At 52.1% G+C, this 27339-nt stretch overlaps 1 protein-coding gene across 11 annotated transcripts in view; it reads right to left on the bottom strand.

Moving 5' to 3' along the window:
- FANCA (FA complementation group A) overlaps positions 1 to 26940 on the bottom strand; it is a 60588-nt gene extending 33648 nt beyond the window's left edge. For 6 of the 11 annotated variants that reach the window (XR_009348872.1, XR_009348874.1, XR_009348873.1 and 3 more), the window contains exons 1-19: positions 25465 to 26780; positions 24866 to 24950; positions 23024 to 23166; positions 22795 to 22890; positions 21518 to 21591; positions 17792 to 17904; positions 15872 to 15951; positions 14827 to 14860; positions 14338 to 14404; positions 11840 to 11952; positions 10503 to 10579; positions 10123 to 10264; positions 9674 to 9807; positions 5576 to 5686; positions 3876 to 3971; positions 3724 to 3783; positions 2027 to 2115; positions 1367 to 1427; positions 1238 to 1287 (exon numbers count right to left, since the gene is read on the bottom strand). Coding sequence is in view for 7 of the 11 variants with exons in the window: in XM_059153148.1 (XP_059009131.1) it covers positions 1238 to 1287; positions 1367 to 1427; positions 2027 to 2115; positions 3724 to 3783; positions 3876 to 3971; positions 5576 to 5686; positions 9674 to 9807; positions 10123 to 10264; positions 10503 to 10579; positions 11840 to 11952; positions 14338 to 14404; positions 14827 to 14860; positions 15872 to 15951; positions 17792 to 17904; positions 21518 to 21591; positions 22795 to 22890; positions 23024 to 23166; positions 24866 to 24950; positions 25465 to 25818 (1979 nt within the window). In the remaining 4 variants the exon portion in view is untranslated. The other 5 variants (XM_059153149.1, XM_059153150.1, XM_059153152.1 and 2 more) reach the window with 5 other exon arrangements.
- Between the last annotated feature and the right edge of the window lie 399 nt (positions 26941 to 27339).

Below are 27339 nucleotides of genomic sequence, written 5' to 3'. Positions count from 1 at the left end.
AGCGGGTTAGGGAACTGGACGGAGAATGGTTTTTTGTTTTGTCCTTTTTTTTGAGAGAGAGGGAGAGGAGAAACACTGAGAGAGAGCCTGAGCAGGGGCTGGGCAGAGGGCAGAGGAGACTCCCTCAGCTCCCAGGCCCCCGAGAAGGGTTTCAACAGTGCCTGTACTGTTTTATTTGAGCAGAAACAAAAAAAAGGAAAGGGAGCAAAGCATTAATGTGAGTGGGGGATATGGGTGCTTTTTACAATGGTCTCTGTACTTCTGGAATATTTTATGTAAAAAATAAATAAAAATAAGGATCCCAGAAAACAATCTTATTTTAAGATGAAAAAGTTTACTTTTACTTTCTGGGCTCTTTCTCTTTCCAACTCTTTTTTATTTTATTTTATTTTTTTACATTTATTTGACAGAGATAGACCACAAGTAGGCAGAGAGGCAGGCAGAGAGAGAGGAGGAAGCAGGCTTCCCGATGAGCGGAGAGCCCAATGTGGGGCTCGATCCCAGCACCCTGGGATCAAGACCTGAGCCCAAGGGAGAGGCTTTAACCCACTGAGCCACCCAGGCGCCCCTGGTATCATTATGTTCTAGGAGCTTCACTAGGAAGCAGGATTTACAGAAAGAACAAGTTTGGAAAGCTGGCCAAGTGTGAGCCAGGGGCCCGAGACTCCACGTTCCACTGGAGTCCCAGGTCTAGTCCAATCTGTTGTAGGGCGAGGCTTCCGTGTCTCCCTAGTCCTTTCCTTCTTTGCTTAAAATTCTCCTTTCACAGTGATTATGGACCAATAACGTGACTATCTTAAATTCCCAGAAAGACAGTCCTAAAAGTTCATCAAGAAATGATATTCAGTGGTGATATTCAGATTTAAAGAAATTTTCTTTTTAAAATTTTAATGAATGTTGAGGGCGCCTGGGGGGCTCAGTCAGTAAAGCCTCTGTTTAGGTCATGATCCCAGGGTCCTGGGATCGAGCCCCGCGTCGGGCTCTCTGCTCAGTGGGGAGCCTGCTTCCCTCTCTCTCTGCCTGCTTGTGATCTCGCTCTGTCAAATAAATAAAATCTTTTTTTTTTAAATAAATCTTTAAAAAACAAATAAATAAAATCTTTAGATATATAAAGTAAAATAAAATCTTAACAAATTTTAGGCCAATATTTTATAAATAACACACATTTCTCTACAAAAGAACCACAATTTTTTTGCATTTGTCAAAAACCCTTCTGGATACAGATGTCCTTCCGTACCTCCTCAGGGACTCTATCAAGGCCGCTCTGGAATCAGGGGTTCTTGGAAGCTGTGCGAGAAGACAGGATTCCAGTGAGACATTCATTCTCTGCCAACTGGGCCCTAAGTCCATGACCACATGTACTGACCACACGAGGAGTGAGCAGGGCAGGGAGAAAGTGCGACACGTAGTAGGGTCTCCTGAAGATGCTGCAACAGAGAAGAGCAGATCCAAAGGCGCCAGAGATGACTGAAGTGTTAGCGCGCCGTACGGACAGCCACGAAAACATCCGTTTCCACAGAATCTCGCTGCATTTCACAGGGTGGCACGAGCGGGTCGTCCCATTCCATGTCACGGCTGTGATACTCTACCATTTTCTCTTTTTTTAAGATTTACTTATTTAGGGGCACCTGGGTGGCTCAGCTGTTAAGAGTCCACCTTCGGTTCAGGTCATGATCCCAGAGTCCTGGGATCAAGCCCCACATCGGGCTGCTGCTCAGCTCGGGGATCTGCCTCTCCCTCTCCCTCTGCTCCTCTCTCTCTCTCTCAAATAAATAAAATAATTAAACATAAAAATTAACAAACACACCAACCACCAAACCATGGACTCGTTCTCATCCTTCTCTGTGGGCTCTACTCAACCATCCCCATTGTTTCTCCTCAAGAAAATGAGTTCCACAGCTAAGGCTCCGTGCCTCCTCACTACAGGACCTGTGCTGGGACATCTATCCTCAGCCACCCAGCAACAGGCACCCGTTACAAGTGGCTCTGAGAACAGATGGGGCGACTCCGGGAAGCAAGGCCCTACCTGGCCTCCATGACGGCGACAGGAATCTTCCCTGTGTGTTCGAACACCGTGATGGCCTTCTCCACATCCTGCTGTGCTTGGCTATCGGGCTGGCTCCGTACAGGGAGGGTGGGGAAGGACACAAGATTTCAAAAAAAGACATTGAGGGGCACCTGGGCGGCGCAGTGGGTTAAGCCTCTGCCTTCGGCTCAGGTCATGGTCTCAGGGTCCTGGGATCGAGCCCCGCATCGGGCTCTCTGCTCAGCGGGGAGCCTGCTTCCTCCTCTGTCTCTGCCTGCCTCTCTGCCTACTTGTGATCTCTGCCTGTCCAATACATAAATAAAATCTTAAAAACAAAAACAAAAACAAAAACAAGACAAGACATTGAGCAGGGAAGGATGCCACGGCAACTCTGCCATTTCAAGGTCAACAGCCACAGGCTGGCTGCCAGCACAGCAAGGGGACGTTGGGACAAACCAAGGCCAGCAAGACAACAGAAAGGGACTGACTGCTGTTTCACGCTCTCAGGAAGCAAGCACCTAGCACCAGGCCACCTCGGGGATCATTCACCACCTCCGAGACCCTCTGCCACCCTTCTGACCCCCTGCGGGAGAACACAGGGTTCCGACGAAAGACCCCGAAGTGGGAAGGGGAACGGACGTAATTGTTCGCGGTCACCAAAATCATGAAACGACGACATATGAATAGCAATAGATCTTAGATACCTGCATTGAATACTTAAAACTAGGGGGCACCGAGGCAGCTCAGCCAATGATATATCTGCCTTCACCTCAGATCCCAAGGGTCCTGGGATGGAGTCCCACGTCGGGCTCTCCGCTCAGTGTGGCGTCTGCTCCTCCCCCTGCTCATACTCTCTCTTTGGCTGTCTCTCTCAAATAAAATCTTAAATAAATAAATACATAAACTACTTAAAAATATTCACTTAAAACTTTCATGGCAGCTGTAAGAGCTGTCCGGCCACTCACGTTTAAGTAAGAGAGTCTTTTATTTTGTTTGTTTATTTATTTAAATTTTTTTTTAAGATTTTATTTATTTATTTGACAGAGAGAGATCACAAGCAGGCAGAGAGAGAGGAGGAAGCAGGCTCCCCGCTGAGCAAAGAGCCCGATGTGGGGCTCGATCCCAGGACCCAGAGATCATGACCTGAGCCGAAGGCAGCGTCCCAACCCAGGCGCCCCTATTTTGTTTGTTTTTTAAAGATTTCACTTATTTACCAGAGACAGAGAGAGAGAATGAGCAGGGGGAGGGGCAGAGGGAGAAGCAGACTCCCGGCTACACAGGGAGCCCAATGAAGGGCTCCATCCCAGGACCCTGGGATCATGACCTGAGCTGTCGGCAGACACGTCACTGACTGAGTCACCCAGCTGTACCTAAGTAAGTGAATCTCAAAATAACACACATACGCCAAACGGCCATTTGACATTTGCTTTATGTAAATACAGTGAACACTTTTTCCTGCAATTCTTAGAAACACAGATCTTCCTCCCACCCCATTTTAAAGACTTCAATGCAAACCCATGTGAACAACGATCTGTAAGACAGACCGACCCTCCTGCACACAGTAACTTACCCCATCCTCCAGCTACAGCTGCCGGGAGAGGCCCACGTGCTCCACTCCCAAGTCCCAGGAAATCGGACTGCACTGGGTGAGCACAGGCCAGAGGCCACAGGCAGCAGCAGAACCGAGGTGAACTTACCTCTATGATGTCCCTGGCTGAAGACAGATCCTCGTAGAGGCCCATGTTTTCCATTGAAACCTGCATAGGGGACACAGCGGGAACATGAGGCCCGGGCCTCTGAAGGGACAGGACGAGGAGCGGTCGCTGCGGGGAGGGGAGACCATACTCACCTTCAGGTCCGCCAGACGCGTCTTGGCCAGCGCGATATAGTCCGTGAGGAGGGAGCGGTACTTGCTTGGCACCAGTGGCGGGTGGAGAATGTGTGCCTGCGGGCGGACGGCAGAGCTGGACCCCACAACCCAGGAACGAGGGGGGACTTCCTGGGGCAGCTCCAACAGCTCGCTGCCACCGCCTGAATGCACACGGACGGCTGGAAACTCAGAGGATGAGTGAGCCATGAACTCCAGGGGGCTCTCCCCCGGCTGAGGGTCTGTCTCTACATGCGGCGGGGTCCCCGCACAGAGCTGGCCCTTACCCTCCGCAGCCTGGCACTCCCCCCAATCTGTCCCCTACAGTGCAAACACGGGGTGCCCCAGCCCCAGGCAGACGAGGTGTCGAGCCCTCAAGGCAGGCTGGGAGTCCTGAGCTTTCACCAGGTCTTGGCACATTCTATAGGATTCCTGGTCCCTTAGGTCACATGTATTCTTTGGAATGTCATGGAAATTTCTGAAATTTCTGAATTACAAGAAGGGTGCCTGGGTGGCTCAGTAGGTTGGGCGGCTGCCTTCTGCTCGGGTTTTGATCTCAGGGTCCTGGGATCGAGTCCCGCATTGGGCTCTCTGCTCCGCGGGGAGCCTGCTTCCCTTCCTCTCGCTCTGCCTGCCTCTCTGCCTACTTGTGATCTCTCTCTGTCAAATGAATAAAAAAAAAAAAAAAAAAAAAAAAAAAAAGAATGAGTTTCTAGTGCCCTACCCTTCAAACAATGCTGGGCAGAATTATCTGATTAAAAGGAAAGCTTGCAATAAACCATTTTTAATCACGGAATGCTTGCAGATTTGTGATTAAAAATGCAAACTCTAGGGGCGCCTGGGTGGCTCAGTGGGTTAAGCTGCTGCCTTCGACTCAGGTCATGATCTCAGGGTCCTGGGATCGAGTCCCGCATCGGGCTCTCTGCTCAGCAGGGAGCCTGCTTCCTTCTCTCTCTCTTTCTCTCTCTGCCTGCCTCTCAGTGTACTTGTGATTTCTCTCTGTCAAATAAATAAATAAAATCTTTAAAAAAAAAAAAAAAAATGCAAACTCTAAGGGCACCTGGGTGGCTCAGTGGGTTAAGCCTCTGCCTTGGGCTCAGGTCATGATCTCAGGGTCCTGGGACTGAGCCCCACATGGGGCTCTCTGCTCAGCAGGGAGCCTGTGTCCCCCCTCTTTCTCTGCCTGCCTCTCTGCCTGCTTGTGATCTCTCTCTGTCAAATAAATAAAAAAAATATTTAAAAATGCAAATTCTATCTGAGGGTGTAAGTTCTTCCACCTCTGGAAGCAATGGCCTTGGGCACTTTGGGGTATATCCTAGTTCTTCTTCAACAGAAAAATGCATTATTTTATATATTAACTAACTGGAATATAAATAAAAACCTGAAACTACCTAAAAATAAATAATACATCATTCAAAAACCAAACAGGGGCCTGTAGCACTGCATCCGCAACAACACCCCCCCACCAGGCAGGTGCCTTCTGAGCCAGCACAGACCTCCCCGCCCTTGTGAGGGACTGTGAGCTGTCACCGACAGCCCCGCAGGGACAGATATCGCGCCAGTCCCTGGGCATGTCAGTAGCACCCACGTGGTGCCCACGGCAGAGCACAAGCACAACCCTGGTGGGGAGGCCCGCGGCAGGGCCAGCCGGGGGGACGCTGGGAGTGTGGGCCACTGCTCACCTGCAGGTACCGGGGCGCCTCATAGGGCACGAGGTCTGACAGGAACTTGAAGAGAAAGACCAGTGTCTTCTTGCTGCTGCTGTGGAAGCCCCTTGTGTTCCCAAAGGAGGCCTGGAGGGAGAGGCGGGGTGAGGGCCAGGCAGCTGGCTCCATGAGGGGCCGCACCACCCACACCACCCCCGCAGGGACACGGCAGTGGCGACAGACACAGGCTCGGCTGCACCCAAAGGCAAACAGCCACGCAGGCCGCAGCAGCCCCACCGCGCACGGCTCTGCCTGGCTGTGAAGCGGGCTGACCACTTACAGCAAAGATGAAAACCCCATTCCTCAGGGATCAGTAACTGTGCTCTTGGTGACCCTCAGAAGCACAGTGTCTTTATTAGCTGCCCTGCCAAGGGCGTTTCCTCAGCCAACAAACACATTCCACACCACAAAGCCACTTCCGACTCTTCGGTGACGACAAGGTCACTGCAAGCGAGGGGCCGAGAAGGGCAGCCCCGGCGCCCCTGGAAGTGCCCAGCTCACAAAGACGTAAGTGGGCCCTTGCAGGAACTGGGCATTCCAGAACGGACACCGGCCCTGAGGGGCCGCTAGGAGCCTGTGCCGAGAACCGAACACCCAGCCACACGAAGTCCTGCCGCGGCCCAGCTCACCACCACGCCACAGCCTCTGCCACTGCGGCTGGAGGCCTGCAGCACCTCCATCGCAATGCCGGATTTCGGTCAGAATTCTTCTGAACAGAAGTCACAGGTAAGGGGAAGAAGGTGGTAGAGCAGGAGGCCCTCAGCTCACCTTGTCCCACAGACACAACTAGGTAACTCCAATCATCCCAAATGCTCCAGAAAGTGACCTAAAGACCGACAGAACAAACTCCACAACATTATAAAACCAGGAGTCGACCACAAGAAAAATCTGGACAAACCACAAACACATGGAGGTTCCACATGCTACTAAAAATGAATGGGCCAACCCAGAAGTCAAGGAAAAAAAAAAGTATGTGGACATAAATGAAGATGGACACAAACAGTCCAAAACCTTTGGGATGCGGAAAAGCAGTTCTAAGAGAGAAGTTTATCGTGATTCAGGCCCCCCGTGAGGAGGGGGAAATCTCAAATACACGACTGCACCTTACACCTAAAGGAACTAGAAAAGGAACAAAACAAAACCTAAGACCAGCACAAGGAAGGACATAATAAAGATGAGATAATGCAGAAGCTAAAACAAGAAAAGAAAAATAACAGATCAATGAAATCAGGAGCTGGTTCTTTGAAAAAAAGCTATAAAAATGAGGAATCTCTAGTCAGACTTATAAAGACTTCAAGAAACAAAATCACAAATGAGAGGAAGTAACAACCAGTACCACAGGAATAGGGACAATTATAAGACATCATGACAAAAAACTGTATGTCAACAAACTGGACAATCTGGAAGAAATGGATAAACAGCTAGAAATATAAAACCTCCCAAAACTGAAACAGAAGAAATAGAACACTCGGGTGCCTGGGTGGTCAGTCGGTTAAGCAACTGCCTTCTGCTCAGGTCGTGATCCCGGAGTTCCAGGACCTCCGAGTCTGCTTCTCCCTCTGACATTCTCTCCTCTCACGGACGCGCGCGCTCTGTCTCACACATAAATAATAAAATATATTTTTTAAAAAAGAAGAAAAAGAAATAGAAAACTTGAACAGATCGATTCCCAGCAAAGAAATTCAGTCATTAATAAACTCCCAATAAACAGAATTCCAGGCCAGATGAATTCTATCAAAAATTTTTTGTGTGTTTTTTAGTTTATTTATTTGACAGAGAATGACACAGCAAGAGAGGGAACACAAGCAGGAGAGAGAGAGGGAGAAGCAGGTGTCCCACCGAACAAGGAGCCTGATGCAGGACTCGATCCCAGGACCCTGGGACCATGACCTGAGCCGAAGGCAGACGCTCAATGACTGAGCCACCCAAGTACCCCAGCAATCCATAAATTTACTGTAAACCCTACCAAAATACCAACAGCATTCTTCACAGTAGAACAAACAATCCTAAAATTTCTATGGACTGACAAAAAAACCCAAATAGCCAAAGCAACTTTGGGGGGAGAAAAAGAGCAAAGCTGGGGGCATCATAATTCTGGACTTCTGGTGACCATGGGATGCCTGGCTGGCAGTCAGTTAGAGCACAGGACTCCTGATCTGGGGGTTGCAGCTTGAAGCCTCATGTTGGGTGTAGAAATTACTTAAAATTTTTTAAAAAATAACAATAATAAAACAAACTTTAGAAATCTCATAAAGTTGTAGTGATCAAGATATTATGTTACTTGCACAAAAACAGACACACAGATCAAAAGAACAGAACAGAAAAGGCAGAAATGAACCCACAACTCTGGTCGAGTAATCCTCAACGGAGCAGGAAAGATGATCCAGCAGAGAAAACACAGTCTCTTCAACAAAGGGTGTTGGGGGAACTGGACAGCCACACGCAGAACGCACCTGGTCCCTTTCTTACACCACACACAAAACCAAATTCAAAATGGATTAAAGGGGTGGGCGCCTGGGGGGCTCCATGGGTTAAAGCCGCTGCCTTCGGCTCAGGTCATGATCTCGGGGTCCTGGGATCGAGCCCCGCATCGGGCTCTCTGCTCAGCGGGGAGCCTGCTTCCTCCTCTCTCTCTGCCTGCCTCTCTGCCTACTTGTGATCTCTGTCAAATAAATAAATAAAATCTTAAAAAAATAAAATAAAAACTAAAAAAAAAAAAAACAAAAAAAGCAAGCCACCAGACGGAAAGACGAGTGCCCCCACATCACCATTCAGCTCCCACCAACGTACAAGGGGCACCACTTGGTCTCATCTGTCTACACAGACGGGTCAGGGACCCTTGGCAACACTCATTCCGTCAAGAGTGAGCCTCAGGACACCCCGGAAAGAGCATGAGAAACAGGCCGCCAGAAGAGAGCAGGGTCTGTGAGGTATTTACAGGAAGTATCAGAGGGGCAGACCCGTCCCCAGATGCGTGGCTGCAGTGGCACACACTGTCACTCCAGGAAAATGACAGTTACAAGGACACTGAGGTGAGCTGAGAACTGGGATTCAGGACCCCAAACGGCTCAAATTCAAAGTCATCACGTTGGCCTTTTTACATTAACATTCTCAAAATAAAGATTAAAAGAGATCAAACACTGAACATGCACATAAACATCTTTCAAACTCACCCAAACTTTCACTTAAATTGCGTGCATTTTCTATAAACTGTATCTCAATAAAACTGAAAAGGTAGAAGTAAAAAGAAACCCATAACACCCCACCATCAACGCAACATGTGCGAAGCATTCCTGTCCATATGACACCCCAAAACTCAGCAAATCCCAGGCCCAGAGACACCTGGTTGGACCGAATGACCTGGACTCAGGTCTTGGGGAAAGAAACCACATGCTGACACAGGCCGGCTCTTAGGACCAGAGAGGGAACCCTGGCTGAGGACATGGCCAGAGCCCCTGCATGTCCAGCAGGAGCCCCTGGGCCAGCAGCTCTTGCTGGGAACACAGGGGTGAGGAGATGAGAGCAAACACCGTGCCCACCCATCCTCCCCAATAGGTGGGCAGAGGCTGGGCCAAGGCAGCTTTGGCCGGTGCAGCTGCCCTCAGAGCTGGGGAGCATGGGCTCTCCACCAGCAGCCGCCAGGCAGCCAGGCAGCGCGCCAGGCAAACCCGAAACATCTACAAGGACTCGGATGGCTCTCAACCCACCAGATTGACGCTCTCCCAACCTTCAAAGCGTATGTGTGGATAGACACCCCCACAGCAGCAGCCCCAGCAGGTCTGGGCACTGTGGCATGGACAGGGCGAGAAACCAGGGCAGCGTCCACCGAGGGGAGGGCCAGCGAGAACACACATGGCGCAGACCCACCACAACAGTCTACGCTTTCCCGACAGCACCCCAACCTGGGGACCCGGTCCGGCAGGTGTACTGGCCACGACGGGAGGACCAGCATGGGCAGCATGGGGCCCCGGGAGAGGCGGGCCGAACAGACCTGACCACTAAACACGAGTGTCCCTGGGACGGCGAGCTGGGGGCCCAGCCGCGAGCGCATACTGCCAGAGGTGGGGGGCTCACCTGGAACCAGTCTGGGTAGGGCGGGAACACGGAGGGGCCCTCCAGCGCAGCCTGACGTGCCACCAGGAACGCGGTGACCATGCTGTCCAGGTCGCAGCTCTCAAACGCTCGGGCCAGCAGTCGGGCCACCCAGTCTAGGAGGGAAGGACCCACGAGAGAGGCAGACAAGGACTTGTGTGCTACCAGGAGCAGGACACACTGGGTGGGAGCTTGCCCAGCGCTTGCCCAGCATGCCCAGCGCCAAGTGCAAGAGACGGGGTCATGAGGGCCTGGAGCAACCCGACAGCAACGGCACGCGGCTGCATGGGAGGCAGATGGAGGGCATGGACGGGAAGACCGGGGCGCCCTTCGCTGGGGAGCAGAGCAGCCAGCAGCCACCTCCACCCACAGGCTCAGCCACCAACCGCGGGACCCGCACACATGCGCTGGGGGCTCCCCGCCAAGGGCACCTTTAATCAGTCGCTGCGCTTCGGGCAGGCAGATCACCAGTGTAGACACACAGGAGAGCACGTGCCGCCAGTTCACCTCGTGTGTTTCCAGAACCTCCTGCAAGTGGCCAATCAGCTCCTCCGGGCACAGTATGGCGAAGAGCTGCAACAGAAGGTCCCCAGCTCAGCTGTGGAAACAAGCCACTCCTCGGGCAGCCGGGCCTCACCCCCCCCACTTCCAGCCGCGCCTGCCGCCCCCCTCAGGGTCCCTGTGAACAGCAAGGGGTCTCCTTTCAAGGAGAAGGTGTTCCGCCCCCGTGACAAGTCCAGCCTCTGGGCCCCCAGGGGTCTAGATGGGAGCCCCGGGGCCCCCCTGCCACCAGCAGGAGCGCGTCACCCACCCTGCGGTACAGACTGGTGAGCAGGGGGTGGGTCTTTGCGAAGCTCCACTCTCTCTGCATCCGAACAGCATCAGAAACTTCACTCAGGAGTAAAAACAGACAAATATGTCACTCAGTCATCACAAAAAGCTGTCCTAACTTGCATTTTTTCAATCATTAGCAATCATTTCTGTCTGTGAACCGTCTTCTGCTATCAGGTGTGTCTTTGGCCCAGCTCCTTGTTGCTAAGCCCTTGCCGGATCTGCTGTATTTTCTAAGGTGTCAATTGTTGAACTTTGCTCTTTTCAACTCTAATGGTGGGTAAGCCATCAGCAAGGACGCTGCTGCAAGGTCTGGCTGGAGCAGGCCAGAGTGCACCACGGCGAGTGCCAGAAGCTTCCCTCGTGCTACCTGACAACGCTGCTGGGGACACGGTGCCACACAGAGTGAGCTTGGCAGGCAGGAACCTGAGCACTTGCAAACCCCATCACTGAACAGATGGTGACATCACCCCAAGGACACTCGTGGGCACATGACATGGCATCGACCACTTCTGGAAAGAGCCTGTAACTACAGCTGACCCCCTGAACAAGATGGACTTGAGACACGTGGGTCCACTCGCTTGCCGCTTTTTCTTAATGCGGTACAGTTGCCAACGTGTTCTCTTCCTGTCGTGTCTGAACGGTACCTCCTTCCCTCCAACTTACTTTAGTGTAAGAACACAGTACACAGCACATGTCACATACAAAATGCGTATTAATCAAGGGCTTCTCACCAGGAAGGCTGTTAGTACCTGTGTCTGGGAAAGTCTAAAGCTAGGGGCGCCTGCGTTGCTCAGTCGGTTAAGCCTCTGCCTTCAGCTCAGATCATGATCCCGGGGTCCTAGGATCAAGTCCCACATTGGGCTCCTTGTCCAGAAGGGAGCCTGCTTCTCTCTCTGTCTGCTTGTGCTCTCTCTCCGACAAATAAATAAATTTAATTAAAAAAAGAAAAAAAGCTATATGCAGATTTTCAACTGCACAGGGTCAGGGTCCCTAACTCCCACATCAGTGCTTATGTGATAGAGGATCAATCAAAGAAGAATCTAGAAATCCACTCTGATAACTCAATATTCATCTATTGAGAAAGGACCACAAGAAAGGTTTCACGTTAAACGTGTTTCTATTTCAATGATGACACAGGGGACAGTTCTCCTTCCCATACTTTGTTAATTCTGAATTTTCTTTATGAGAATGTGTAACTTTCAAATGAAAGGATATTTGACGCTCACGTGCCCTCGAGTCTTAAGCGATCTCAGTGCGGACATTCAGGGCCCACGCGCCCATGAGGGAGGCAAGCAAGGGGGTCCAGGAACCCACCTCTCAGCACAGGCTGGTGAGTCAGCACCTGAGTCAGAGTATGACTGAAAAATTTCTTTGGCACATCTGCTGAAATCGTTCCGCCACACATGTGTCCACAGAACACGCCGAACCTGCCAACACAGCAGCGAGAGGTCCCCGCATCACACCCACACCGCAGCAAGAGCTCACCAAAGGTCACTGTCCAGCAAGGTTACGTGCACCCCGAAGCCCCCAGTCCCAAGTCCAGGGGGCGCACAGGCTGGCCCTTCCCATAACCCTGAAGCAGTAGCCAGCCAGGCCACGGTGCCACTAATGTGAAAAGAAGTTCAAGGGCATTGGGGGCAGGGTGGGGGGGCACCTCTGTTGGTGAAGCATCGGTCTTTGGCTCAGGTCATGATCTCGGGGGCCTAGGATTGAGCCCCACATTGGCCTCCCAACTCAGCGGGAGCCTGCTTCCCCCTCTGCTCCCATCTTGAGCTCTCCCTATCTAGCTCTCTGATAAATAAATAAACAAAATAAAAGAAGTCCAGAGAAGGGCAGGTTCCGTAAGAAAGAAGCTGCCCATGGAGTAGGACACTTGGAAAGGGAAGGCTTTCCCTTTGGAAACATGCCAACCTCACAAAGCCTCAGTGTGCCCATCTGTGAAATGAGGGTCACGGGCAGCAGGGCAATAGCCAGGCTGGCGCACAGCACCTGGCACCCACTGGCACTCAGATGCAGTAACGGTTCCTGAAGCCAAGGACCTCCCGTGCCAGGAGGGGGAGGAAGGTCAGCAGGCAGGACGTGACTGATGCGGCAGGAGGGACAAAGGCTCTCGGGGCTGCCGGACAGTGGGGCCCTGAGGGCACTTCAGTGAGCCAGGGTCAGAGTCACTGAAGCTCTTCCCAGTTCCCCAGGGAGAAGAGCTCCTGTCACACAAGTCACGGGGAGACACTGGGCAGGAAGGGCAGCTGCGGGCCCTGCTGGCCTTCCGGGTAGACAAAACTGTGATGCGAGTCCCATGTACCAGGAAGCCTGGCCATCCAAACCAGGTGGGGTGGGGGCAGAGTCTGGTTTTATTGTAAATATTGGCAACCAAATAAGAAACTTAAAAAGAGGGGTGCCTGGGGGCTCAGTCAGTTAGGCGTCCAACTCTTGGTTTTGGCTCTGGTCGTGATCTCGGGGTCATGAGATTGAGCCCCGAGCTGGGACTCCATGAGAGTCTGATGGGGACTCTCCCTCTGCTCTGCCCCTACCCACTCCCCCTCTCATACAAAGCAATCTTTTTTTTTTTAAATATAGAGCAATCTTTTTTAAAAAAGGAAATTTAAGGGGCGCCTGTGTGGCTCAGTGCATTAAGCCTCTGCCTTCGGCTCAGGTCATGATCTCAGGGTTCTGGGATTGAGCCCCACGTCGGGCTCTCTGCTTTGCAGGGAGCCTGCTTCCTGGCCCCACCCCACTTCTCTGCGTACTTGTGATCTCTGTCAAATAAATAAATAAAATCTTAAAAAAAAAAAAAAAAAGACTTTAAAAAGAAAAGGAAATTTAAAAAGAAACAAACACATCCATAAGTCATTCTCAGACTCTCAAGACATGGGTTTGAGCCATGCAGTTATAAAAATGCATAAAACTGGGACACCTGGGTGGCTCAGTGGGTTAAAGCCTCTGCCTTTGGCTCAGGTCATGATCTCAGGGTCCTGGGATCGAACCCCACATCGGGCTCCCTGCTCAGCAGGGAGCCTGCTTCCCCCCTCTCTCTGCCTGCCTCTCTACTTGTGATCTCTCTCTGTCAAATAAATAAATAAAATCTTTAAAAAAAAATAAAAAATAATTTTTAAAAATTAAAAAAAATAAAAATGCATAAAACTGAGAGACAGCGCAACGCCGTATGATCAGTGCAAGCGACGTGCGGCATGATCTAGCTCGCTAAAGCAACCGGAACACAGGCCATCGAGGCAGAACAGTGAGATGCTGGAGGGCTTTGCAAGGCCTGGGAATGTGGGAGAATTCCCCTGGATTCCCAGGAGAGAACCAGCTTCCAGGCCTGCCTTCCCCTTACTATGGAGCAAACCCGACCCCCCAACAACCAATCCTAATGTGTGGCTCCAGGAGCCACGCAGAAAGCTAATGTGGCAAGATCATGACCACGGGGACGTGTGAGCGCCAGCCCTGGGGAGCAGAGGAGGCTCCTGTGGAGGAGAGGGCACGGGGCACTGGCACAGGGGAGAGCCCAGTGAGAAGGTCACTCCTGGGGTGCCCTGGGTGGGAATCTGGGCTCACACCAGGAGTACAGACACCCAGGGGACAGAGGGTTCAGGCAGAAGGGGGCCAGCCAGCCTCCCGCCTCATATTCCAAAGAAGCAGGTGGGCCCGAGGGCTCCCAGTGCTCTCCAGCGAGCATCCTCCCTGGACGCCGTCCCAGTGGCAGAGAACCGTGAAGCAGCAGGCCAGCCGCTGAGGCTCCAGGAGTGGTTCAGACACCCAGACCTTCAAGAGAAGGTCCACGCAAGCCCAGCAGGCCTGCCCGCAGGACGCACCAGTTCTTCACTGTCCTGTACGCTGGGGAATCGTCCTGCAGCCCGGTGGCCAATGCCTCAAGAGCGACTGACGACAGATGGCGGGAACAGAAAACACAACAGTTCAGCCTCACAATCCACCAAAAATGACCCCTGGCTAGCTACAAATCAGGTAGTGAGTCTTTGAGAAAGGGAAGCTCCTCAATTTCCAGGGAAGAGACCCCGTCGGCCTCCTACACCCCCCAAGAATACAGGTCCCCCAAACAATCCAATGGTACCAAAGACTTAAGCCTTTTAAATCCATCAAATGTTGGAAGCAATAAAATGCTTCCCTAGTTAACTGTTAACAGGTCCCGACATGAAATGCAAAGCCACTGACAGCTGAAAGCAGAACCAACAGTCAAGGATAAGTTCGGGTGAGTACTTGAGCTAGAAAGGCAAGAAGCCCTGGGAACCCTTGGTTAGCCAACTAGCTGTTGCCCACCCTGGGGCTTGGCACAGTCAACTCACAGACCAGCATCCTCTGCAGCACGGTCACCGCAACCTGTCAAAGGAGAACACGGGCCATGGTTACTCACCTCGGGGTACTGCCCAGGGAAACAAGCGGTCACCCTACAGGAAAATGATAAAGTGCCTCCACACACAGCCCAACACGGAAGAGACCCAACGGAGCAAGAGGCAGACTTCCTGCAAGGATCCGCTGTTGATCCCCAGGACCTCTCTCAGCGTGGCCCCGGGCCTCGGCCTCACCCTGCCAGCCTCCCACGGCCTGGGGCTCACGGGGTCCGCACAGAGTTCTGCTGCTAAAAAGCTCTCCAATTCTGGGACGTGCTGAAGGCTTTCACCCATAGGAACTTCGGAAACCAGAAATGGCGGGAGACATCCCTGCTTTGCTCCAGTTCCTCACGTCCACTAGCCGTAGGGAGTGACGGCACTAGGGAGCACCTCAGGAAGACAACGGTCCAGTTCCTCACGTCCACTAGCCGTAGGGAGTGACGGCACTAGGGAGCACCTCAGGAAGACAACAGTCCAGATCTCCCATCAGGGCTGACAGATGAGGGGCGCCTGGGGGCTCAGTCGTTAAGCGCCTGCCTTCAGCTCTTGTCATGATCCCAAGATCCTGGGATTGAGCTCCATGTCATCCGCCGGCTTCTTCCTCTACTCTGCCCCTTCCCCTGACCCCTCCTGGCCACTTGTGCTAATAAAATCTTAAAAAAAAAAAAAAAAAAGGCTTATAGATGCATGTGGGGTCACTGGTCTAAGCACTTCCATTTTTGGGGCGCCTGGGTGGCTCATTGGGCTAAAGCCTCTGCCTTCGGCTCAGGTCATGATCTCAGGGTCCTGGGATCGAGTCCGGCATTGGACTCTCTGCTTCAGCAAGGAGCCTGCTTCCCCCTCTCTCTCTGCCTGCCTCTCTGCCTACTTGTGATCTCTGTCTGCCAAATAAATAAATAAATATTAAAAAAAAAAAAAAAAAAAAAAAAAAAAAAAAAAAAAAAAAGAACTTCCATTTTTGTCACAAGCCACTTCCAGACTCTCCATCTGACTCTCTTACCCGGGCCACGTGTGTAGGCTCCACACCTCTGAGATCCGAGTTTTTCTGAAATCCTCTCAAAACAAACAACTGCACAAAATCTGAAAAACCACAAAACCCGAGGATGGATATGCACACCGTGGATCACGCAGGGCACCGACTTCCCCACACCCGGAAAGGTGCGCACCCATGTCTGTTCTTCCTGCGCCACTCCCCACACACGTGCCTTCACTGGCCCAACCAACCCAAACCTTCCTGAACCAGACTTTGCTTCTCGCTGCTCTATTTGAAAGGGAACTAACTACTCATAATCGAGGTTATGGGAAGGATTCTTCTATTAAAACAAAGTATCTGGGGATGACTGGCTGCTTCAGTCGGTGGAGTGGGTGACGCTTGGCCTCAGAGGTGTTAAGTCTGAGCCCCATGCTGGGTGTAAAGATCACTTTAAGAAAGGGAGGGAGCCTGGGGGACTCAGTTGGTTAAGCGTCTGCCTTCGGCTCAGGTCATGATCCAGGGGTCCTGGGACAGAGACCCCCTCAGGCTCCCTGCTCAGTGGGGAGTCTGCTTCCCCCTCCCACTCCCCTTGCTTGTGTGCCCGCCCCCCGTTCTGACAAATAAATAAATAAATAAAATCTTTAAAATAGGGGCGCCTGGGTGGCTCAGTGGGTTAAAGCCTCTGCTTTCGGCTCAGGTCATGATCTCAGGGTCCTGGGATCGAGCCCCGCCTCGGGCTCTCTGCTCGGCGGGCAGTCTGCTTCCCCCTCTCTGTCTGCCTCTCTGCCTACTTGTGATCCCTCTCTCTATGTCAAATAAATACCCAAAAATCTTAAAAAAAAAAAAATCTAAGTTTCCTGTGGATGGTCTCTCCAGCCAATCTCCTAAACAAATAATGTAAGGTCGGTTCTAGAAGGACCAGAAGCATTACAATCTGGGGAACAAGGCAGGAAACAGACTCCTACTTCCTGAAAAGATTAGAAGATTCTTTGTCTCATCTTCGATTTAAACTTAAACTCTGAGTCTAGACTCAGGAACTCATAAGGAGCTGGCATCCATCACCAAGAAAGTTTTAGGAAAAAGGAACACCTCTTCTGCAATGTAAAAAAAAATTCATAGGCTACCTGTATGGAACATTCCACTTCTCATCTAATTTCCTACTTGTACATTCTGTCCTTCAGACATTCCTGGCCATGGCCAGGATCTGCTGGCTCAGAGAGGAGCCGGGGATAGGACCCACTCTAAGGGAAATGCACCCAGAAAAACAAGTGTGACAAGAGACAGCCACTCTGAGCTGCTGTCCAGGACAGCACGGCGCCCCTGCTCTCACCCAAGTCTGACGTGCAGATCAGGCCATGAGCTCAGCACGCTTGCCACAGTTTCTACTTTGCTTTTTCTGAGCACATTTTAACGTTTGAAAATAACTGCTTAAAATGGAGTCCACAGAAAGTCAGTGGCCTCAGGCCGAAGCACCGTACAAGTAACAGGTGCCTGCTCTGCCTCCGCCTCACTTGTGGGCTTCCCCAGCTCCCCAGACCCTCCTTTTCTGGGATCTGAAAGGACAAATTCTTGTGACTGGACTTCTCTCCATGAAGTGCCCTGAAGCCACACCTCCAGTCAACATGGCTCTGGGGGTTTTCTCTTCCCGGAAGGGGGAGCTTGGGTGCTGTGAAAGCTACCTGACAACCCCTTGTGAGTGGTTGTGCCTCCCAATTCAGCAGATCATAATCTGCATATTTTAAACACACCAGCAATAGGCCCCCAAACACAATGGGGCAACTGACGGACTGTATCAAAGCTCGCACACCATTCAGGGGTAAGCAGACCCATGGAGCAGGTCCAGGTAAAGACGGTTCCATTCCAAATTCCTAGGCTAGACCCTCGCAGCAGAAAGCATTCCCATAGACCTCAACTTTGCCCATGAAGCTGTCCCTGGTGTGCACTTACCAGAAAGCATAGTCCGGGCAATGTCAGTGTCCTGAGTGGACGCTTCCATCTGCTCGCACAGAAGGCACAGGTCCCTGAAGAGCCACGCAACCGTGGACTGGGTGTCGGCATGACTAGGGACAAAGCACGCAGCTCACCCCGGGCTCACCACTGTCCCGAACCCATCAGGCCCTCTTCTTCCACACACACTTCACTAGGAAGCCTAAGCACCGAGAAATAGCTGGCAGCCCCTTGGCCGTGCCCTGACGTCAGGAGAGGGCCAATGACACCGAAGAGCCGGCGGGGAAGCTGCTACTGGCATTAAAAAGAATCATTTTTAAAGACCATAACTGGAACAGCTGACTACTACCTGGGGAAAAAAAATAAATAATCAGAAAGAAAGAAAGCAGCAATTTTAGGCTGTCACAGGACAGACGTTGGTCAAGGGCCTCAGTCATGCTGAACCATCTGGGGAGCCTGGATCTGGAAGCAGGAGCAGAGGGGTGGGGGGGTCCCCACCTGACAGACTTGCGCTGTTCTGGGGCCAACATCTGGCACCTTTTCCTGTGCTTGGCCTTATGTGTACCCTCTTTGGACAACTGTCTGTTGAAATCCTTAGTCCATTTGTAGTTAAATTGTCTTTTTATCATTGAACTAAAGAGTTCTTTATTCTAGATACTAGATTATCAGATATGCGATTTGCAAAAAATGTCTTCCATTCTATGGACTGTCTTTTCATGGTCTTAACAGTGTTGACACAAGTTTTATAACTTGGTGAAGCATTAATTTTCCTTCTACGTTTCCTTTTGTTGCATGAGTTTCAGGCATCCTGTCCATGAAACAACCGCCTAATCCAAGCTCATGCAGACGTAACCCTAGCTTTTCTTTTAGAGGTTTTAGGGCTTTAGCTCTCACGTTGAGGTCTTGGATGCACGATGACTTAGTTGCTGTGTGTGGTGTGGAACATGGGTCTGACTTTATTCTTTTGCATGTATATGTTCAGTTGTCCCAAGACCATTTGTAAAACAGACCATATCCCCCCATTCGCACCCCTTGTCAGAAATCAACTGACAGGGCACCTGGTGGCTCAGTGGGTTAAACATCCGACTGTTGGTTATGAGCTCAGGGTTGAGATCGAGCCCTGCATCGAGCTCTGCATTCAATATGGAGTATGCTTGGGATTCTCTATCTCCCTCTGCCCCTCCTGCTTGTGCTCTCTCAAATAAGTAAACAAAGCTTTAAAAAGATAACTAATGATGGGCACACCTGGGTGGCTCAGTCAGTTACGCGTCTGCCTTCAGCTCAGGTCATGATCCCAGGGTCCTGGGATTGAGCCCTGAATTGGGCTCCCTGCTTGTGCCATCTAATAAGTAAAATCTTTTTTTTTTTTTTATTTAAAGATTTTATTTATTTGACTGAGAGAGATCACAAGTAGGCAGAGAGGCAGGCAGAGAGAGAGGAGGAAGCAGGCTCCCTGCTGAGCAGAGAGCCCGACGCGGGACTCGATCCCAGGACCCTGAGATCATGACCTGAGCCGAAGGCAGCGGCCTAACCCACTGAGCCACCCAGGTGCCCAGCCAAATTAGGTTTTGATGGAGATCAAACCGCATGCTTCACTCAGTGTTGGGGGCGGGGGATGCTGCCCTCCTAACAATATCAGGTGTTCCAGTCCATGAGCAGGGAACATCTGTTTCTCTAGCTCTTAGAGCCAGGGGCCCGAATGAAATTTTAACTTCCTTTTCAGATTGTTCACGTTCTTGTACAAAAACACAACTGAGGGGCGCCTGGGTGGCTCAGTCAGTTGGGTGGCTGCCTCGGGTCATGATCCCAGGGTCCTGGGATTGAGCCCCGTGTCAGACTCTCTGCTCAGTGGAGAGCCTGCTTCTCCCTCTCCCTCTGCCTGCTGCTCTGCCCGCTGGTGCTCTCTGTCCATCTCTCTAATAAATAAAATCTTAAAAAAAAAACACACACACAACTGATTCTGAATGTTGGAGCTGTTTCCTACAACCTTGTGAAAGCTGCTGACGCGCTAATACTTCTCAGTAGGGGTTCCCTAGGCTATTCAATATGCAAGATGCGGTCCCCTGCAGACAGCTTCGCTCTTTCCCTCCCCATCTGGACACTTGTTTAAATCCCCTATGCCCAGGTGCATGGGTCAAGAAACGTGTTTTTCATAGTTAAAATTTGTCAGCCCAAGTCCTGGGCCTTATAGCATTGTTAGACCTTTCCTGCTCCAAGATTATAGGGTCATCTTCCATGATTTCTTCTAGTATTTTCAAAATCTCATTTCCCCGTGTGATTTACCTAGAATTATTTTGGTCTAAGGGGAAGACCCAACTTTTCAAATCCAGATGTGACCCACATGTCACCACACCACTGATTTCAACATGGGCTTTTCAACAGTGCTTCAGGGTTCCCCAAATTAGACACTCCGTTTTCCCTGACCTGATGACAAATCCACCCATGTCTGGCTTTCTGCAAGGCTGCCAAGAGCACGGCAGGCCAGAGCTCCCAAGGCCTCCTCTGTGTGCATTCAGAGAAACTGAGTCACCCTCCTCCTCCTTCCGGCAGGGGTGCTCAGCTCTCCCATCCACAGCCCTTTATGAACAGACTGAGCACCACACTGGGGCTCCGGCAAATCTGTCTCCAGCCTCCTAGGTCATTTATCACGGGTCCTTCTGCCTCCAAAACCTCGCTCCTCCTCGCTTCTCTTCTACTGCCCTCTGTAAGCGGCCACCTTTGAATCATGGGACTTCAGGAGGAAATAAAAGTAGGTACACACATTCTATCAACCATATTTATCTGAATATCTCTTTTTAAATTTTTTTTTAAATTTTCTATGGGGGGGGCGGCTGGGTGGCTCAGTGAGTTAAGCTGCCGCCTTCAGCTCATCAGGTCATGATCCCAGGCTCCCGGGATCAAGTCCCACCTCCAGCTCCTCACTCAGCAGGGAGTCTCCCACTCCCCCTGCTTGTGTGTGTGCACTCTCTCTGTCTCTCTCGCCCTCTCTGACAAATCAATAAATCTTAAAAAAAAAATTCTTTTCAGGGTGCCTGGGTGGCTCAGTTGGTTGGGCAACTGCCGTTGGCTCATGTAATCTTCCTGGAGTCCCAGGTTCGAGGCCTACACAGGGACCCCTGCTCAGCGAGGAGTCTGTTTCTCCCTCTGACCCTCCCCATGTCGTTCTCTTTCTCATTCTCTCTCTCAAATAAAGTCTTCAAAAATATTTTTTTTTCTAGGTAAGAAGTTTATTTTATTTTATTTTATTTTTTGTAGTAATCTCTATACCCAGCATGGGTCTCAAACTCAAAACCCTAAAATCAAGTCTTATGTTCTTCCAACTGAGCCAGCCAGGCATCCCCTTTAAAAGAAAAAATTTTTAAAGATTTTTATTTATTTGAGAGAGAGAGAGCACAAGCAGGGGGACCAGCTGGCAGAGGGAGAACCACAGGGAGCCTGATGTGGGACTCGATCCCAGGACCCTGGGATCACGACCTAAGCCAAAGGCACATGTTTCACCGACTGAGCCCCCCAGGTATCCCTCCTGTGATATATTTTATGCAAAGAAAACATTACCAAGTTTGTACATGACAAGGAATTTGATTATAACAAATGTTCTCTTTAAATAATGAAGAATTTCTCTCCATGATTTTTGGCTTTGATTTATAAATAAGTCATAATACTCTAGATCACAAAAAGTAAGTCCTATAATACTAAGGTAAGGTAAAAAAATCAATGGTACACTACCTTTCCCACAGCTCCGGGAGGCTCACAATGTTCTGTACATGAAGACGCCATACAGCTTCAAGCAACAAAGAATTCTGAAGAAAATAAGAGTAGTACGCATCTTTCGTGCACACATTTTCCTACAAAGTGCAGAGCCCCTACACTGAACTCCTGGACCCTACGGACAACTGGGGTGGAGTGACAGGCACAGCCCCAAACACGTACATGGTCACTGTGGCTTCAGACTTACTACTCCCGCTCTTCACCTCCCCAACCGCCAGCACCCTGTCCAGTCCCTAGAGTCCCCTGCTTCTAGGACTTAGTCCTCTGTGCCCAATACAAGATCCCACAGTACAAACTGAACATGGTAACCTCCTTTCTTCTTTGGACCCTTTGGTGGTTCTTCGCAGCTCTCAGAACAAAGGCCCAGTCTTGGACACAGCACAGGACCCTTCTAACCCGGTTTCTGTGTCTCTTGTTCTCTGTCCCAGCGAGCTCCCCCATCTGCACTGCAGCACCCTTGCCCCTGTACCCAGGACACCTTGCTCAAGTCTCCTGTGTCCCACGGCCTACTTTGTCCAGCTCGCCTTCACCCAACAAAACAGCACTCCTCCTCCACACCCCGTGCAGCCGCCAGCTCTCTACAAAGCCTTTCCTGCCCCCAACCACGCAGCCACCCACTCTTCCCTGCACACCAGTGGACACCTACATCATGGCAACGCACGGGCATTCGGCTGCCCTCCCTCCAACTCCACAGCTGCCATCGAGCACAGGAACCACAGCAACACTGACACAGCTACAGACACATATGTCATGTACGCCGGATAGAATGGGGGGCCGTGAGCGCACCGCCACCTGGGCTGTCCTTTCCTGTCACTGTATTCTTACTGATCGCATTTCGTAACGGGTTACCTTGAGTACTTTCAACTACGCAAAAATCTGTAAACCTACTGAATTCAAAATGCTTCGAAACAAAGTAAAAATAATTTTTTAATTCTAATTTTCTACTTTACTATACCACCATGGGAAGTTGCTCATAATTATGCCTAAGAAGAGAGACCATGTTTCTGTGGTAGAGTCTGATAAACAATACTAACGACGGGTGAACACTGACATATACGGTCACTGAAGGCACTTTTTCCCCCACCCACAGAGACATGAGCTGAATGCCTCCCCTCGCACCCGTGATTCATGAGATGCTTGGTGGAATCCCTAAGAACATGCTGGAACTCTGTTGTCTCCGCTCAACACAAGACTGAGAAGCCCCTAGAGGCAGAGCCGTACTGTCAGATTTTTACCTGGATTTCACAAAGCTCTTGACAGAAGGAGAGACGGGAGAACATTCCATGAGCTAATAAATACTGAGCCACCTCCAACAAGGAAGACAGTTTCTTCTGTAAAGAGAGATTAAATCTTAAAAAAAGCAAAAAATAAAGTACCTGAAACAATATTTAAGAAATGTCCTATTACCCCAAATAGCTCAGAAGTAACGAGTAAGCACTGTTAGCTCCCGGTGCCGCGTCTTACCCTTTGCTCTGTGTTCAGCAGCACCTTGTGGGAGGGCTCGCCACTAGATGCACAGATCTGCACGATGCTGGACACCATTGTCCGGATAGACAGCACAGCCACTGGGACACCCAGTTTCGAGGCTTGATCCTGTAAAGCAGAGCCTTAAAGACAGAACAAAAACCCTGAGACAAACTACGTCTAAAACAGAAGACCTAGGGTGTAAAAAGCCTTTTTAGCTGTAGCTACCAGCCTCCTGAGCACCCAGCCCCTGGTCCACGATCCATGAAGAAATCGGGGCGCCCGGGGGGGGAGGGCTCAGTCGTTAAGCCTTCCCAGGGTCCTGGGATCGAGCCCCATTCTGGCTTCCTGCTCTCAGGGAAGCCTGCTTCTCCCTCTCCACCACCCAGCTTCTGTTCCCTCTCTCACTGTGTGTCTTTCTGTCAAATAAATAAAATCTTAAAATATAATAATAATAAAGAATGCTGAACAGCCTGAAAATAATGTCTACAAGCACATAGCTTTCTAATTTTTTTTTTTTAAAGATTTTATTTATTTATTTGACAGAGATCACAGACAGGCAGAGAGAGAGGAGGAAGCAGGCTCCCCACTGAGCAGAGAGCTCGATGCGGGGCTCAATCCCAGAACCCTGGGATCAAGACCCGAGCCGATGGCAGAGGCTTTAACCCACTGAGCCACCCAGGTGCCCCCAAAATAGTTTTCTAATTTAATTGACTTCCAAAACTAAGGTTTGTTTTTTTTTTTTTTAAAGGAAAAGTAAACTCTAGCACATGCCCATTTATCTTCAGGGCCCTGAAAACGCATACCAATATGTAAATTAAAACAATTAATAGTACTTACAAAGATTCCAAATGACAATATTAGAAATTATCAACTACTGGGGTCAAGAGATTATTCATGGTAGAAGGGGGAAAACATTGATTTCTAGCCATTCTTTTTCCACAATGAAGAAAACCATCAATCAAACAAAAAGGCAATTTACTGAATGGGAGAAGATATTTATAAATGACATACCTGATAAGGGATTAATACCCAAAATACATAAAGAACTTCAACTTAACACCAAAAAAAAAAATTTCTATTAAGACATATGGAGGGGCGCCTGGATGGCTCAACTGGTTAAGCATCTGCCTTCGGGTCAGGTCATGATCCCAGGGTCCTGGGATCCAGCCCCGCATCAGGCTCTCTGCTCAGCAGGAAGCCTGCTTCTACCTCTCCCATTCCCCTGCTTGGGTGCCCTCTCCGGCTGTCTGTCCGTCAAATAAATAAATAATGTCTTTAAAACTAAAGCGTGTGGCTGAGCCTGGTTCCCCAGAATGGTGACACTAAGACGTGAAATTCAAACACAGGGCAGTGAAAATCAGTATGATCCACCCAAGACCTGTAGTGATCAGGGCTCAAGGGGAGTCTGTTTACAGTTATTTTAGTAAATACTTTAGACAAATTAATAAATTAATTAATACCATACCGAAATGACAGTCACTTCCTCATAAAAACGTAAATGTCCAGAAAATAACTGATTTTTTTGTTATTCCGCAGAACTTCCCTGATCTCGTTCTCAAACTGAAATGTCCTGAGATACTCCCAACCCTATCCCTCTGGCTTCCCACCTGCTCTCTCTGACCTAGCACAACCTGTTTTCCCCACCTGCGTGAACGAGGTACACATTACAGTCTCATGTTTTTCCAAGGGACACGTTGGCTCCTCCTGCTTCTGAGTCCCACGTTGAGTCAAACGCTGCTTTTAAATAACAGCCTTATATGCGCCCCAAGCAGGTCCGGGTCCCTTTACAGAAAGCTGTTCCGTAACTGTATGTGCTCAGAAGGCTGAGCTCTATCTTACCTATGAATGAACTAGAAAGACCGGCCGAGGCCTCGGGACCCATCGACTGATCGAGACACAGAGTTTTACATGCAGGACCTTCTACCTAGAGACCAAACACAAAGAACTGCAGTTAAAGTTCAAGCTGTGGGGCGCCTGGGGGGCTCAGTGGGTTAAAGCCTCTGCCTTCGGCTCAGGTCATGATCTCAGGGTCCTGGGATCGAGTCCCGCATCGGGCTCTCTGCTCCGCAGGGAGCCTGCTTCCTCCTCTCTCTCTGCCTGCTTCTCTGCCTGTCAAATAAATAAATAAAATCTTAAATAAATAAATAAATAAATAAAGTTCAAGCTGTGTGTGCATAAAAACAATCGGGGCCAAAGGCACATGGTTCAGGGACTGAGCCACCCAGGTGCCCTGAATAAACATTTTGAAAAGGTGAAACTTGCCCAAGCTTTCTGAGAGAAACTACCTTCACTCTAAACTCACTTCACACCCGAAAGGTAAGCGCTGACGGTCTCTTCCTCACCTGGTCCACACTGAGCGGATGCGTCTCCCAGAAGCTCAGGGGCTTTCCGCGTCTGTTCGTGTCCATCAGCCTCAGCGGGGGCCAACCCATCCTTACCTCCACCAGCAGGTCCTTCAGGTCCAGATGGCGTCTCAGGAGGCGCGTGGCTGACTCCCGCAGCTCCCGCTCCCTTCCGGGCCCCGACGGCGGCCTCCGGACCCTCCCCGCTGTGGGGAAATCAGGGCACACATCAGAGCACCCCTGAAGCCCTCCCTCCAGCGGACTCGGGAACATTCCAGACCTGCTGAGAGGCACCCCGGGGACCCAGGGTCTCCACGGGCTCCTGTGCATTCCGGAGCGACGCCCATTTCCTGCGGGAAGGGACCGAGGCCTCTGCCAGGGTCCCTCACCAGAGAGCAAAAGGCTAGGCGAGGACACAGCCGAAGCGGACACCCCGCCACCGCCCCCCATGGGTTCGATGTGAGTCCGCAGGCCTCCTGCCTGCCCTAACGGAAGAGCGAAGCGTTAGCCTGTAGCGATCCCGGTCCCCCAAGACCGGAGTCTCCGTCGGGTCACCCATGTCCTAGTGATTTAGGAGGAAGAGGCTTTCCTACCAACAGCCCAACTTCCACAGACCCGCAACTCGGTTGGGAAGCCCTGACACTGCCTGCCCTCGGTCACAGGCGGGGAGGCCGGGAGGAAGGAGCTGCCCCCCAGCGGCACTTGTTCTAACCCTAGAGCCCCCGCCGCGCCCGCGCGAGCGCAGGAAGCTCCCAGGGGGCGCCTGCGGGGGGGGACGAGCGCCGCCGACACCCTGACCGCCCGCCTTCCTCGGCCCCTCCGAGCGTCCGCTTCGTCCTCAGCTCCGCAGCTCCGAGGACAGCGTCCGCCCCTCCTCGGGTCACCGGGCAGCAGCCCCGCCTGCCCACGGGTCCTGTCGCCGCGTCTGAAGAAGCCGTGGTGCACCGAAGCCGTGTCGAGCATCCTTCCTGGGTCGAGAGCTCCGGACCTCGCCGCACCGGACCTCCCTCGTACCTGCTCACCCCGGGAGCGAGGGCGGTCCCGCCGGCCGGCCCCAAGACACACGCGTGCGCGCGGGCCTCCTGGCAGCGGGACTCGCCGGCCACAGCCGAGGACGCCAGTGCGGGCCGGTCCGCCCACAGCACCGCGCCCGCGCCCGCGCCCCGGGGCACAGCCTGGCCCTGAGGCCCCGGACTCTGGGGCGGCGGGACGCCCGCGCTGCACCTCTGCCCGCGGCCCGGACGACCTGTCCCTGCACGTCCGGCCGGCCGGTGGCCAGCCCCGCCGGTGCCCAGGGCGGGAGGTCGGTTCGGGAGACGGCACGGGGGCGCAGCGGCCGGGGACCGCGCCGGCGCAGGCTGTGGCGCGAAGGGGGTCTCCGGGCCCGGCACCACCCGCCCTCCGGCCCCGACGCCCTCTTACCCAGCAGCTCGGTCCAGGTCCTCCTGCGGCCCCCGAACCCCGAGCCCGAGCCGGAGCCCGAGCCGGAGCCCGAGCCGGAGCCCGAGACCCGCGCGCGCGGGCCCGACATGGCGGCAATGCGGCCTCCCGCGCGGCCCCCGGCAGACGGCCCGCGCCGCCTCCCCATTGGCTGCGGCCTGCGCGACCTCCCCGTTTCCTGCGCGCCCCCCGCCGCCCCATTGGCTAGCGGCTCCCGGCCACACCCCCGCCGAGGCCCCGCCCCGCGGCCATGTTGGGAGCGGCGCGGGCGCCCTGTCGGGGCGGCGGAGCGGGGGGCGCTGTCGGGGCGGCCTCGGGGCGCGAACCGGTGTGGGGGCCGGTCCGTGCGCACGCGCGCCTCCGAGGCCTTGCGTGCCCGGTCGCTGCGCCTGCGGGGTGCCGGCGTCTGGGCCTGCCCGCCGGGGAGACAGCGCCCGCCGCCCGCCGGGCCCGCCGGGTCTCGGGACCGCAGAGGGCCCCGGTGCACGCCTCGGGCCTCGGGCCGCGGACCGGCCCCCGCAGGGCCCCCTC

This window comes from Mustela lutreola, chromosome 16, assembly GCF_030435805.1.
Source record: "Mustela lutreola isolate mMusLut2 chromosome 16, mMusLut2.pri, whole genome shotgun sequence".
Lineage (NCBI taxonomy): Eukaryota > Metazoa > Chordata > Mammalia > Carnivora > Mustelidae > Mustela > Mustela lutreola.
The sequence above is the reverse complement of the archived record's forward strand: the minus strand, read 5'-3'. Positions and strand labels throughout refer to the sequence as shown.